The sequence below is a fragment of the Puma concolor genome, chromosome C2 (assembly GCF_028749965.1).
Source record: "Puma concolor isolate L17-30 chromosome C2, mPumCon1.1.hap2, whole genome shotgun sequence".
Taxonomy (NCBI): Eukaryota; Metazoa; Chordata; class Mammalia; order Carnivora; family Felidae; genus Puma; species Puma concolor.
In genome coordinates this window covers 66,224,035-66,240,098 of record NC_141675.1, presented here as the reverse complement: position 1 = coordinate 66,240,098, position 16,064 = coordinate 66,224,035, and the positions used below count along the sequence as shown (strand labels likewise).

At 37.0% G+C, this 16,064-nt stretch overlaps 1 protein-coding gene across 4 annotated transcripts in view; it reads left to right on the top strand.

Annotated features, from left to right (window-relative positions):
• The window catches only part of SPATA16 (spermatogenesis associated 16), a 249,675-nt gene that overhangs the window by 14,705 nt on the left and 218,906 nt on the right, over positions 1-16,064 (top strand). For all 4 annotated transcript variants that reach the window (XM_086674733.1, XM_086674732.1, XM_025913870.2 and 1 more), the window contains exon 2: positions 9,764-10,384. In XM_086674733.1, the coding sequence (XP_086530859.1) occupies positions 9,773-10,384 (612 nt within the window). In that variant the 5' untranslated portion in view covers positions 9,764-9,772. The remainder of the gene's footprint in view (positions 1-9,763; positions 10,385-16,064) is intronic.

The window sequence follows — 16,064 nt, the reverse complement described above, 5'->3', positions numbered from 1 at the left end:
TTTTTTACCATCAAATTAGATTAAAAACTTTAGAGAAGTACAGTCATGCCCCTGTGGACTACACTTGTAAAGATAGTAAGTTGTGCCATTATCACTTTCCCAAAAAGGTCTTAATTTTCTAGTGCTTTTGGTTCTATATGAGCCATACTTTATGACAACAAAGAATTGGGGAAACAAATTATTTGTTCCCTAATAATGATTAAAGTAGAAGAGGCCATGGTAGGTGTGTCATAAATATTGTTGACTTAGGGTAGCAAACAGTAAAAATAGAGGAAGAAAACGGGAAGGAAGGAAGGAAGGAATGTAGGAAGGAAGGAAGGAAGGAAGGAAGGAAGGAAGGAAGGAAGGAAAGAAAAAGAAAGAAAAGAAAGAAAAGAGAAAAGAAAAGAAAGAAGAAGGAGGGAAGGAAGGAAGGAAGGAAGGAAGAAGGAAGGAAGGAAGGAAGGAAGGAAAGGAGGAAGGAAGGAAAAAGGAAGGAGGAAGGAAAGGGAAAGAAAGGAAAGGGAAGGGAAGGGAGGGAAAGGAGGAAGGAAGAGAAGAAAAGAAACAGGATGCCACAGTGCCTGGAAAAGCTTTCAGTGGTGAAGCCAGCTGGCTTCTATTTGGGTGACTTTCAACTAAACTGTCAAAGCCTTTGTAATGTGGTGCAACAAGGGGGGACAAAGATAATTTTGAATTCTTTGTTAAATGTGCAGTAAGATACAATCTTCCATTTGTCCAATCAACAAATATTTATTGTGTACCTACTCTATGTCAAGCACATTCTGAAAATATAGCAGTGAACTAGGCATTCATGATGCATTCTCTCACAGAGCTTATATTCTGGTGGAGGAAGATAGATACTAATGAAATATAAGTAAACATCACTGTAATATGTGATATGGAGAGATTTAATTCATCAGAGAAGGTTTCTTTGGGAACATTTAAGCTATGATCTAAATAACATGAAACACAGTAAAGAAAACACTTCAGCCCAACTAGTACAAAGGTTCCAAGATAAGAATGTACTTGTTAAATTAGAATAGAATGAAAGCTAAATGACTGGAACATAATAGAAAAGGGAGGAAAGATGTGATAAACTTTCAGAGGGAGAAGAGGCATAGGGATTTGTATTCTATTCCAGGGGTTATGGGCAGCCCTTGAAATGTTTTAACCAGGAAAGTGGTGGGATCCGATTTTCATTTAAAAGGATGATTTGTATTGCTGTGTGTGAGGAAGCAATTGTCATAATCTAGGCAGGAGATCTTGGGGCCTAGAGGAAAGTATTGTTATGGATATGCAAAGAGGTGAAACTTTGAAAGAAAGAGTCCATGCATAGGACCTGCTGATGGGTTGGAGGATGGTGGGTAAGTGAAAAAAAGGAATGGAATCCAAGATAACTTGTAAAGTTCTGTCCTGGTCAACTGGATAGATATGGGGAGCATACACTGGAATGGGGAGGACTGGAAGAGGGGCAGTTTGAGGGAATGGAAATTAAGAGATTTGTTTTGGGCTTAATTTTAAGATTCATATTAGACAATTCAAGCAGAGATGTCACATAGACAGTAGGGTATACAATTTTGAAATTCTGAGAGTATACAAGGGCTAGAGTTGTAACACTAGGAGTTAAGAGCATTTGATGAAATTTGAAGCTATAGGACTAGACCAGTCACCTTAGGAGAAAATGTAGTTGGAGAAAACAAATGGCTCCACCTCTCAAATGGAACATAAGAGGAAGAGCCAACCCAGAAGCCTGAGAATATGCAGCCAGTGAACTAACAAGAAAAAAGGAAGAGCATGGTGTCATAAAAGATGAGAAGAAGTGTTCTGGGACACCTGGGTGGCTCAATCAGTTACGTGTCCGACTTCTGCTCAAGTCTTGATCTCATGGTTCATGAGTTTGAACCCTGTATAGGCCTTTCTGTTGTCAGCACCAAGCGCGCTTTGGATCCTCTGTCCCTCTTTCTCTCTGCCCTCCCTGCCACTTGTGCTCTCTCTCTCTCTCTCTCTCTCTGTCTCTCTCTCTCTCACAAAAATAAATAAACAGTAAAAAAAAGTTTTTCAAAAAGTATGCTGCTAAAGAATGTCACTTGTGAAGAGTGTGGCTTTGTGCTATGGCAGATGAGAGCCTAGGGCCAGAAACAGAAAAATCTTGAGGACCCTTTCTTAAAATTCTCTTTTCTTTTAATTTTTTTTATTTGAAAATAGTTGACATGCAATGTTACATTAGTTTCAGGTGTATAACATAGTGATTCAACTTCTCTATATATTATGCTCACCACATAATAGCTACCATCTGTCACCATATGAGGCTGTTATAATATTGCTGACCATATTCCCTGTTATTTCTTTGTACAAGAGCAGTCTTAATGGAATGGTAGGGACTGATGTCTGAAGAGAGTGGCTTGGGAAGAGAATATGTGATGAAAAAACAGATGCAGAGAATATAAAAAATTATCTTCAGCCATTTTGCAGTGGATGGAAGCAGCAACAGGGGATAGCAGCAGGAAGATGTGGAGGCAGGGGAGTTTGCACGCTTGTTTTTCTTCAAAGTGTTGCTGTGGGGTGCATGGGTGGCTCACTTGGTTTAGCGGCCAGCTCTTGATTTCAGCTCAGATCATGATCCAGGGTCGTGGGATCAAACCCCACATTAGGCTCCGTGTTGGGTATGGAGCCTGCTTAAGATTCTCTCTCCTTCCCTCTTCCCCACTCACACACACACTCTCTCTATATATAAAATAAAATTTAAAAAAGATATTGCTAAATTAGTGTGCACATCAACAGGATTAAGCAAGAGAGGAAGAAATGATATGGAAAGAGTACAGTCATTGATACAGAGAAACCATGTTTCTCTGGTTACATTGTAAGAGTACAGTCATTGATAATATAGAGACATGGGATCCAGACAAAAGGGTTTAGCCTTTGAAAAAGCCAAGGGATGCTCCAGGAGGCTGCTTGTGTAATGACCTCACCTCTTCTCTTAATTTATGTGCCATTACATAAATTATTTCATTTGATTCTCACATAATTCTCATGTATCCAATCATTCCCATTTCCAGAGGAGGAAAATAATGCTTAGAGAAGTTGGATAATTTCTCCCAGAATGTTCAGTTAATAAATAATAAATCCAGAATTCAAACCTATCTTGCAACTCCAACCTGAATTCTCTTTCCACTACAGAATACCTTGATGAAGCCACCTTTCTAGAGCTCTCTCCGAAGCGACATGACAAATGTTCACAATGTACCAGATACAGGAAGTACAGTTGCTTTGATGCCATTATTCCCATTTGGTGACTTAGTGATCAGCAAATGTTTGGTCATTTCAAGTTTGAAGTTCCTGGAATCCACTCATGTGGCAGTTTAATGTGCACATCATTGTTTTCTGAATTGAATGACTGCTGGAAAATAACAGGCCACACTTACACTTGCAACTAACTAGTTAATGAAGTAGATCTAAAATCTAATGTCTTTCTCAACAAATTTGGTTCATATACTTGCTAACCAGAAATTACCAGTTCATTTTCTTACCATTTTAAATGGAGTTCTATGCAATAAAAAAGCATTAAAGTTAGTATCTGATTATTAAGTTAAAAAAAATAGTTAAGGTAGGCAAAGTATAAATCCCAATCAAATTGCGGTGCAGTGCACAGGAATTGATTATCCTATCATCCAAAAGGTATGGAATTTGACAGCAGATGTCCTGGGTTCGAATTTTAGATATAGTAAACTCTCTTGATGATCTCTTTCAAGTTGATCTTTTGGTTTCCTCATTAGTAAAATGAAGGTAGTAATACTTAGGCAAAAGAGTTATGAAAAACAAATAGGATAATCCAATGAGATAAATTTTAATGTGTTTTTTAAATTTATTTTGAGACACATAGACAGAGCGGGAGTGTGGGAGGGGCAGGGAGAGAGGGAGACATAGAATCTGAAGCAGCTTCCAGGCTCCAAGCTGTCAGCACAGAGCCCGAAGTGGGGCCCAAACCCAGGACCCATGAGATCATGACCTGAGCTGAAGTCGGATGCTTAACCAAATGAGCCACCCAGGCGCCCCTCCAGTGAGATAACTTTATAAACTGGGAGTACTTGTTGGTTGCTATTATTATTTATATGATACTACATGGTGTGCTTTCTCTTATATTTCTTAACAAGCATTGTGAGCCAAATTCATTCTCCCTTCTGATAATGATGACTATCCTTATGAGTACTTGGATAAAAGAAAAGAAAATTGCCTGCATAGGGACACCTCTCATTCTGCCTATTCTAAAAAGCAAATCTCTTGAAACTGCATCAGTCACATTTTCCCACAGAAGCGCGTCCATTATTGCTACCATAGTACTCACCTCAGCCACGCACCCATTTGAATAACAAATGTGCATTGAGGGCCTATTATATTCCAGGCTCTGAAGGAACTAGACATCAGGATGGTAAAAGGATTGTGACACATTTCCACTTCTCCAGTAGTTCACAGTGTAATAAGATAGTGTCTCCTCTGTATAAAGTTGTTTATCTATACATCCGTCCTCCCCATGTTCCACCTCTACCTCCAGCTATGAGCTCCAGAATGCTGAGACCCTGTCTGGGTCATCTTTAGCTTCCTTTATTTTACTGATTACAATTTGTTGCTCTTAGTAGGTGTTCAATGCATAATTACTGAAGAAATATTTTTAGTGTGTTTTTAAAAATATCAAGGTGTACTAGTGGACTAACAAGCAAGATGTTTTTTCTCATAATGTTTCTCTGGTTACATTTAACTGCAAGTTAAAATTAGATCCTTTTCTTTTTTTTAAGAAAGAAAACCATAGCAACTGTGATGTTGAATGTTTCAGAGTGCACATTTTTAAGGGTTTTCTTTTTCTGAATTGCCTCTGTTCAAGCTGCCTATTTCAATCAAAATTCTAATAAATAATTTGTGGTACTAATAGCCATATAAACCACTGATGGTATTGATGAAGCAGTGGAAACTCCCACATAGAAAAGAATGCTTGATAAAATGCTTGAAGAAAAAAATAAATGTGTTGAAAATCCACTGGATATATTATTGAAATGGTTGAACATTAACCTCTCTTTGTTTCTTGTACCTATATTTGTTATAAAACCTTGGAGTTGTTCTAATGTTTCATGTAAGTATTGCTGGAGATCTTTTTTTAAGGTATGTCTCTATGAGAAAATCGATTTTGCAGTGCTGTCTTCTAAATTAAAGAATGGGCATTTTTACAGAATGTTATCAGTGAAGACTTCTTTGACATACATAATGATTGTCTAATAGTTTTCTCTAAAAGTATTTTTATTGAAGTAATGATTAAAGTGTAACTCAGTGCCTCAGGAACACTGACTAATGTCATGTTAATCAACTTGACTACTAAAAAAAAAATGAAGAGGTTGATAGTTTAAATCTAGTTGGTACATGATTCACTTGAACTATCAAAGAAGAAAATGTACTTTATCCAGGACTGAATTTGAAATAAAAAAATTTAAAAATCTAGCAAAACATCTCAGAAACAACTTTTGCAGAGTTACAGGCCATATCCTTCTAAAAATCCAATTTTGTTTCTCTTAAAATGTGTAAATTAGCCCTTGATTCACAGTATCCATATTGATCAACATCTATTGAATGCCTACTCTATGCAAAGTGCTGAACTAATGTGAAGATAAATAAAGCATATATCTGCTTTTAGGGAGCTCATTGGGAGAAATAAGTCATTCATGCATAACTGCAATGTAGGAAATAAGTGGTATAAATGTTGTAGGTATTCTGAGGAGGGAGAGATGGCTAAGTTCTAGCTAGGTTTGGGCAGGTAGAATGAGGTGGGAACAGGAAGATGGAGAATTCTTAGCAGACAGACTAAAAATGGGTATCTTTTGGAAGTAACAAGTTCAGCTTGACTTGAGAGCAGTTTATAGAAGGAGTGCTAAATAAGTCTGGAAACACACATTGGGCTAGGTGGTGAAAGGCCTTGAATTCCAGATTACTTAAATGGAGTTTTATAATATTTTTAAAAAGCTATAAGTGAGCAGTTGCATAACCCTTCTGGAGACATGCAATAATTTTTGTAAAGAACAGGCTCTAAATCTGAAGCTGAAGTCACCTGATTTGTAACCAGCACTGAAAAGTATTGATTGGGCTTGGCCATACTTTTTCAGCCTAGCCTGCACATTTAGGCCATTTTCAGACATTCACATATTTATTCTGGGTTTTTGAGGGGGCCTGGATTATTGTTTCTTGTACAAATTTATAATAGTTGACCTTCCAGATGTTTAAAAACAAAACATCTGCCCTCATATTTATTCCTTCTGAGTGTTCTGTGGATCATGTACACTTTTTCTTCCTTTATTATTGTTTCTTGTACAAAACTGCACTGAAGACAAAAATTATGATTTCTATAAGTAGTTTAAGGACTGATGCAGAAATATTCAGATGCCTGTTTCTTAAGAGCAATCAAACCTTCCATCTTGCAATGAAAAAGGGCTTGGGAGGGAATATTGGAGTGGGCAATCTGAAGGAAAAATAGAGGAAGCGAGGGAGGGAGGAAGGTGGGGGAGAGAGAGAGGGAGAACAATTACCTTCTAGAAGAAATGGTCATAAAGATAAGGTTATACGGGTGTAACGTATAGGGGTGTCAAGAAATGTGCAATAAATGCAGAAGAGATAGGTAATGCTGCTGTAGATGCTAAAAATGTTACTAACTACAACCAAATATAGATATTATGATACATTTTAATCATTGGTTCTTGAAAATAGAGAGCTTAGAAAAGATACCTGAAAGATACCATGAAAATTTTGGAGTAGGTCACCTACCAGCAATTCCTGGTTATATTTTGCAGTCTATTGTAAGAATGAATATAAATTCTTAAAATTCAATATTTTGAGCTTTAAGCAAGTTTCAACAGCTACATCTTTTTTGCTTCACAAATAGCATTAGACCAAGAAGGGAACATAAGTATAATTTCTATAGTATTCATAAGAATCCATCTGTGTTCAGAACTTAGCCACATTGTAGTTTATAAATTTTACTCAAAATTTCATACAACATTTAAAAAACTATATAATGCGGGGCGCCTGCCTGGCTCAGTCGGTTAAGCACCAACTTCAGCTCAGGTCATGATGTCGCAGTTTGTGAGACATGTCAGCTGTGCTGACAGCTCAGAGCCTGGAGCCTGCTTCAGAACTGTGTCTCCCTCTCTCTCTGACCCTCCCCACTCACACTCTGTTTCTTTGTCTCTCAAAATGAATAAACAAACAAGCAAGCAAACTATATAATGTATATGGGGGGTGTTGGAATTGTGCTACTTCCATTTCTGCACCTTGCTACTGAATGAAACTTTTTAGTATAGATGTATATTTCTAGTGTTCATCTCACAAAGATCCTAATTCAAGGACTGAAGCTAACTTTTGCTCAACCCAAATCATACATGGCACAAGAGCGAACATAAGATAGAGTGATGGCCGACACAGTTTTCCCCTCACCACTCTGACTAGCCACATCAGTGGTCCAAAAAATGTATTGGATGCCATCCATGATTCCAAGAGAAGAAAAGAAAACACAGCATTGCACAAAGTAATGCTGTGTTAATGGGGCCTATGATTCCCAGTCATGGGGATCTTCTTAAATATTGAGCATAATACAGACTGGCAAAATTTTATTTTATTTTTTAGGTGTTTTTCCCCATAGACACACAACTCTAATATGTCAGTATAAATCTTTGGGGAAATATTCTAATATTAAACTTTTACAAATCGACACCCAAGATTGCTATTACTAGAATTATTGGAACTTGATCTATCCTTTGAGATAGTCTGGGCCATTACAGTAGGGTTTTTGATATGTCCATGTTTCATGTAAGCCCTTTCTGATGACACAAATGTATAATGGTAGGGGGAGAAAGGTTAACAGCTATATATACAGTTTTGCTTTGTCCTTTACTTTCCTTAAGATTTACTGGATCAGGGGCACCTGGGTGGCTCAGTTGGTTAAGCACATCTGACTTTGGCTCGGGTCAGGCTCAGGTTATGATCTCCTGATTTGTGTGTTCTAGCCCTGCATCAGGCTCTGCACTGACAGCTCTGAGCCTCTTCGGATTCTCTCTCTCTCTCTCTCTCTCTCTCTCTCTCTCTCTTTCTCTCTCTCTCTCACCCTCTCTGCCCCTCCCCTACTGGCACTCTCTCTCTCAATAAAATCATTTAAAAAAAGAATTGCCAGGTCAAATTTCAGGGTGTTTTAAAAGTTTTCTATAGGCAAACTGCTGTCTTTCAAACAAAAGAAAATAATCAACAACTTTAATAAAATTATTAAGTTTTGAGAAGCAACTCAAGACTTTATCTTCAGCCAGGTACTGTCCTTGTGGTAGATGAGAAGAAGCAAGAATGTTAGCTTTTATGTCATTGCTATCTTATTGTCATCCTCAGCCCTTCTTTCTTGTGTTTTTCTCTTTGTGTTCTGATGGAAGTCTGCCATTAGCTATCCTCAAGAACAGCATGCTAAGAGAGGAAGAGAGTGAAGAAGGTTAAGAGTAGTGAGTGGAAGTCTTAGGGAGGAAACAGCAATCCTGGTTGTATTATACCAAGATTAAAAAAAAACCAATGACCAGGGCACCTGGGTGGCTCAGTTGTTCGAGTATCCAACTTTGGATCAGGTGATGATCTCATGGTCTGTGAGTTCCAGCCCCACATCGGGTTCTTTGGTTCTTTGCTGTCAGCACAGAGCCCACATCAGATCCTCTGTCCACCCCCCCCCCCCGCCCCCCGTACCTCTCCCACTCGTGCTCTTTCTCTCAAAATAAATAAACATTTAAAAAAACACTAATGATCAACAGCATGACATGGATAAGCAGCGTAACCTCTCTATCCTTTAGTTTCTTTGGAAAATGTTGGTTCTTATTCCTATATACCCTACAGAGTTGTTTCTAGGACAGAAGCTGATAGGTAAAAGAGTCTCAAAAAATAGGATACAATTATACTACATAATTATTAAGTCTGAGGACATTTTATGTTTTTAAACTAATCTAGCATCAGAGATAGTATGCCTTTGAATCTAAAGACCATTAGTTATTATATTTTTTGAACATTAATGATTTAGGAAAATGTCTCATCTTAGAAGTACAGCATTGATAATATTGCTACAAAAGTATTAATACAGTAGACTCAAGATGCATATATGGCTCCACATTAATGTGAGGTTGAAGGTCATGTTCTGCTATCAAATCAGTTCTGAATAATAGTTATCTTTAAAGCTGTTTAAACCTGATATTTTCATTACTAAAGGAAGAAATAAATTGAGGAAACATTGTGCTTACAACATTTTCTGAAGCTTTTCAGAGGAAGCAGCTGTGGTTTCTTTAGACTTCCAAGTCTATTATGCAGGTTAGCAGTATATTTTATAATGAATTCTAGACCACCTGCCTTTCTGAGGAAATTAATATTAAGATGGATTTTTTAGTCTTTTTTTTGTCCTCAGTGCCTATGTATAAGGTTTTCCTATTCAGTGAGTTTAGGAACCCCATAAAAATGTTCATTCAGTGTTGTTCAGCTATAGATGATTATTTTTAAAGACATTGTCTAAATGTGTTTTCAACAAGTTCTTGGTGAGTTTTGAGATTGAAACATATTCTTCTCTAGTAAAACTCTCAGCAGATAATGTACATACAGTTTTACTTTAAGGTAGTAAATACCCGTAATGAATAAAAAAGTATTTCAAATGAATTTAACTATAGTTTTAAACCATTGGAACTTCAAAACATTGTTTTAATTATTTTCCTTCTTCTCACCCTTCCAGGAGTTGCAGAGGGAATCAATGGATTCAGGAAGCAGTAGGAATTTGGAGAATACAGTGAATAGGGACTGTCCTGACCAGCTTGTCCCAAAGATAAACACAAACAAGAAAATGTCTACCTTAGCAAGCCAGCCACGCATCCTGGAAACATCACAAGAAGTTAAGAAAAGTTGTGGAGATAAACAGGTAGAAATCATAGTGGAAAGAATAAAAATGACAAAGAGCATCAAAGAAAAACATAGCAATGATTTAGAGAAAGTGGCTTTTAAAAGAAAGGCAGAAAATGAAGAAAAGCCAGCTGGAAAGAAAGAGGCAAAGATAACGGAACTTGACAGCACATTGATCACCATGCCTCTGCCTCACATCCCCTTAAAAAATATCATGGATGTGGAGGCGAAGTTGGTCTACGTCGATGAAGAGGATGTGAGCTATGAGTTTGTAGAGTCCTTCGTGTCTACTGGGATTCGACCATCATGCCAAGCTGCTGAAATTGTAGACCCTCTGCATGTACCTAATTTCAGCTTTCTGCCTCAGATTGACAAATGGCTTCAGTTAGCCTTAAAGGATGCCAGCTCTTGCTACAGACAAAAGAAATACGCCATGGCAGCAGGACAGTTCAGAACAGCATTGGAGGTATGGGATTAAAGAATATATAGATTGATTACAGGAAGCTGTGAAATGGAAAGTGTGATTACATTGAGCAGCTCTGATCATACTGTAATGAACAGTGATCATGGAGTGAAAATATTGAATGATATCAGGATTATATGATTCCCAGTTTACATAAAGCAAATAAGATATGCCTGCAAATTATATGCCTGTGTGCACTTGACATATAGAAAGCACCCCAAAAGCAAACCTCATGATTTTTCTCTGTTAACAAACCCTGCAGTGAATGGCAACATATAAAAATGCAGTTGGTTTTGTAATTTAGAAGTATACCTACAAAACCCATAAAGTTTTAATACAGTGGTGGTGGGTAGAATATAGATTTTCTCTCTAGAAATAGGCAGTTAATGAGTATATGAATTTTCCCTTTTGATAATGTAGTCTTCATGATTAAACGTAACCATCTTTACTGTTTAGCATGGGCTGATAATTTATGCCTGATACTTATTAAAAATAAAATAGCACGATTTTACTTTATCATCAAATTTCACTTTCCTTCCCTTTCTAGTGAGCTTTATAAATAATTATTTTTCTCTCTGCAAGCAGGTAAATTGGTCAGTATTGTTTATGACATAATGAAATAGCCCATGGACTCAAATAAAATTGGGAGTCACCACTAAAACACAAAATAGGTGGTGGGAAAAACTGTTCCATCTTATGACTCACTGAACCTATGAAAGGACCAAAGTTTGTCACTAAAAGTCCTATTGGCCTGACAATATTGGCATATTTCATTAATTACAAAAAAAATGTTAATGCATTCTATATGTGCTTGGTGGCCACTGGAGATATAAAAAATGAGCTAGAACATGTTTTTTTCCCTCTAACAGTCTGGTGAGGGAGACAAACCAGTAAACCAGTTAAAAAGAGATAGGATAAAGGGGCAATGGATCTACCATAAGATAGGAGGCATGAGCAGAAGTTAGTATGACATGTTTGTGATAGAGATTTAAAGAGTCAAGTATTATTTACACTGTTATTTGCAGGTTAAAATGACTACATTTACAATGAATTATTAATGGATAATACCAGACAATTGGTCCCCTAAATATTTAAAAAGAAACTTTAAGCACAGAAAAGGAGGCCCAAAGAGATATGAAATGATGAGGTAGTGTAAAAATAGATGCATCTATAAATATTTCTGTCTTCACAAAGGGTCATCTACACAAAGAAGGGAAGAATAATGCATTACGTAAACTTGTGCACTATGGAAAAAGTGCCCCCAAATTAAGTTATCCACAAATCACTGAGAGTCCTATGCTGTACTTTTGAGCTAAACACCAGAGCTTCTCGCTGAGGAAAGGATCCTGAAGAAAGGCTCAAGAAGAACCCTGAGATCTTCCACTTAGGGCCATTTTCAGCAAAAATTGTTTTTTGAGGGTGGGGGAAGCAGAGTTAAAGGTAAAGTTTTGAAGATGAAGAAAAATAATCATGTTGGAAATGAAAAAAAGCATAAAATAAGAAAGGATATAAACTTCAAATTAAGTCTAGATAGAAGCAAAAAGGTATTTGCACTAACTGGAAGAAAATATCTGGTTTTTCCATAACCCAATCAATGTTCAAAATTACAAAATTTGAATCAGGTTTTAATGACCCCAAGATATAATTGTTCTAGAAAATGCTTTTGTTCTGACTCTCTCTTATGCACAATCTCTCTCTGTCTCTCTCTCTCTCTCTCTCTGTCTCTTTCCCTGTCTGCCTCCCTCTCTCCCCCCACCTCTCTCCACCCCCCTCCCCACGAAGGTTTTTAGGAAAGTGTTGGATGCTGACACTAATTACTGGTAATTAACAAAGGTAATTATTTTGAGACCAAAACTTAGCTTAGACATCTGGCCTAGCTTTTGTCTAATTATCTTGGGAGTTAACTTTGAAATTTTACCTAGAATGTCTCTTAATAAACCAAAACTTCTGGGAATAGAAAAGATTTTTAACCTCGTTAATCCTTTCTTCTCCTAAATTTAACTTCTTCAAAACTGACTGTTCTTAGGTATTATTTAATGCATCTCTTCCTTTTCATTATGTCCTAACATGGCTTTGAGTAGGGCAAGATGGATGACAGAGACCAAGACTTAAAGATAAGGATCACACCTGAAAGATATATGTACCAACAAATATTTGAGTGTACATCAGCTAGGATTAGGTTTGTCTCTAAGTGATAGAAAACCCGAAACAACAGTGTCTAAAGCAAGAGGGTTTATTTTTATTTTTTCACATAAATGTGCATAGTCAAACGCTGGTATGGTATGATCATTAGAATACCACATTCTGTTTTGTTCCGCCAGATGTGCTTTGACCTCACGGTCTAAAATGGCAGCTCCTGTTGGTGACATCATATGCATCTAGCCAGCCAGAAGGGAGATAAAGGAGGAGAGAGATACACCGTGTCCCTATACACCAGGTCCCCATGAGCACAATTCACAGAAGTTGCACACACCATTTCCATTTTTCCCCCATTGATTCAAATTTAGTCATGTGGCCACACAAACCTACAAGGGAGGCTGAAAAATCTGGTCTTTATTCTGCATGGCACTAACATTCAGGGGTTCTGTTACGGAGGAAGAAGAGAATGGCAAGGCAACTTTCCCATCTAGTGCTAAATCTTGGGAGGCATTTTGAGGCATACAGAATGCTTGCCAAATGGGTGATACAAAGTCAACTATAGGAGTATACAGAAGGCTGGTTGTGGTTAAAGACAGAACCACAGAAAAGAAACAAAAATAAAAAATGGGGAAAGGTTCTGGAGATTTGTGAATATTTATTGACATGATAATTCTCAAGGCCTCTAATAACCCCATTAGGAATATTCTATTTATGTTAGTTTCCTTATACTCTTGCAAAGTATTAGCTCCTTTTGTTTTCATAACGTGGTCACCCACTAGATAGATAAATTTCTGGTAATGTTTTAGAATGATTAAGATAAAATGGTAAACAATGATTCAGAAGACAACAATTTAGCTTCCAAAAAGCAGTCAACTTTAATCTTTTAGGATTGCAGAACACAGGAAGCATTTATTTAAATATGATTGATGAAATAATTTATTTTTATGCTTTATTTTTACTATATAAAGTTGAACCAGTTATGTAGGTGAGATTAGTGCTTAGCTCTGTGACCAACTCATTCATATTTGTTAAGTTTTATTAAGATCAGTCATTATTTGCTCTTGTGTTTATATTCACATCAGAAGACATACTAATAGGGCAAAAGGTAGAAGCTGAAGATAAAAACACATTCATATTAAATCAAATTTGTATGCCTAGATCCTATTCCCTGTAATTTTTAAAGGACAACTATTAGTTTTTTGGGTTTTTTTCTAAGTAATCAAAGACTTGATGATAAAGAGCACAGGAAATCATTTTGATAAAACACAAATCTTTGCTTTGTAGGCAGATTACTTAGAGGGTAAAGGAGGAAGACCTTTCACAATCTTTTATCAGGGCAGACCAATAGTCCAAGAAAACTTTGTCCTTCTGGCAGATGAAAGAGTATTAAGTTCTAGTTTTTCTTAAGGATAAGTACATTAATCATATCAAAGCTTATTTGAAAAAAACCTTACAATAACTTTATTTAATTTTATCCAGCTTGATCACGCATAAATTTATTTTCCCAAGTTTCCTTCTTTGTAATTCTTCTACAACTTTTTTAGATTTAGATTTTTCCCATTTTTTTTCTCTTTTCTACCTCTCTTTAGGATAAAATTCCCCTTTTTCCTCAACAAAATCCATCTCCATTCTTTGTACCTCCTTTTACTTTACACATCTTTACTTGCATACAGGATATTTCCCATATTATTTCTAGTAGTTTTAATTATATATTAGAATTTTTCATTCTTTTTATAACTTTAATTTTTAGTAAAAACCAAGTAAACAATTGTGAGAAATAAGCCCACCAACCCAATCAAAAGAGGGATGCAGAGACTTGGAGCATGTGAAGCAAGGCTTTAATCAACATTCTTGCAAGAGTGGGTGTCTGATGGACAGGCACACACTGGGCAGTTTCAGCAGGCAATTTATCTCCTAGCATGCAAGTCCCTACCCTGATTCCTCATTGGCTGAGTACTGCAGAGGTTATGGCCTTACCTGGAAGTTGCCTATGCCCATGTAAGGCAAAAAGTGCATTCCTTGAGGTGTCACAGAGACTTCTGTTCTTTGGTGCATGCACACTGCAAAGCTCCCGGAATGGAGAGGGGAAGAAGAACCAGGAAGTGAAGTGTCTAAGGGTTTGGGACTCCATTGTTGGGGGGGGCAGGGTTGTTGTTCATAAATATTTCCAATAGGTTGTAAACCTATAAACTGTTAATCTAGTTAACCTGTTAACTAGACAGCACAGCTTTTATTTGGTATTTCTGAAAATGAATCATCTCACTTCTCACATAATTGTGAACTATTACATTGACATTCTTCAGATTGGCAAATTTACATTTTATGATTCTTAGAGACATATGCTTCCTAAGAGTACAATTTTTTCAATGTGACATAAAATATGTTTACTGAGAGATCCAAATATCTTCAGTTCCTTTGTAAAAAAGGAAACCAAGAGAGGATAAACCTATGTTCAGTAATTAATGTTTCTGTTTTATCTTCTTTGGAAATGATCTGGATATTTAATGAATTTAACTTACCTCATCATTGAACTTAGCAAAACTTTCAGGTTTCAGGTTACTGCAAAGATTTGGGGAAACTATTTGAAAAGTTTACCTAAAAACTTTTTTTTTTTTTATTTTAAATTTTTTTTTTCAACTTTTTATTTATTTTTGGGACAGAGAGAGACAGAGCATGAACGGGGGAGGGGCAGAGAGAGAGGGAGACACGGAATCGGAAACAGGCTCCAGGCTCTGAGCCATCAGCCCAGAGCCCGACTCGGGGCTCGAACTCACGGACCGCGAGATCGCGACCTGGCTGAAGTCGGACGCTTAACCGACTGCGCCACCCAGGCGCCCCTACCTAAAAACTTTTTATCCTACTTACGTGTATCCTAATTTACTCGTTCTTAACAATTATGTTTAGATTACCCACAAAAACTTTCTGAGACATTAGACAAAGTAAGTCATCCTGAGTTATTCTTTTGACCAACAAATTTCTTTAAAATTTTTTTTTTTTCAACGTTTATTTATTTTTGGGACAGAGAGAGACAGAGCATGAACGGGCGAGGGGCAGAGAGAGAGGGAGACACAGAATCGGAAACAGGCTCCAGGCTCTGAGCCATCAGCCCAGAGCCTGACGCGGGGCTCGAACTCACGGACCGCGAGATCGTGACCTGGCTGAAGTCGGACGCTTAACCGACTGCGCCACCCAGGCGCCCCTATCCTAATTTACTCGTTCTTAACAATTATGTTTAGATTACCCACAAAAACTTTCTGAGACATTAGACAAAGTAAGTCATCCTGAGTTATTCTTTTGACCAACAAATTTCAATAGAGGTAACAAGAACTTATTTGATGAGTAAACCCAGGTGGAATAAAAGTTTTATATTTAATGCTGATAACTCTAAAGGCACGCCTTAAACTAGTTTTTATTTACTAAAGTTTAATCCTAGATCATGTGAAATTAAAAATCATTTGGATTAATTTTTGTATTTCTGAGAGTTTTAGAACACACAATCTTTATAAGCACTTGCCTTCAAACCAACTAAATAGAGCTTTTACAA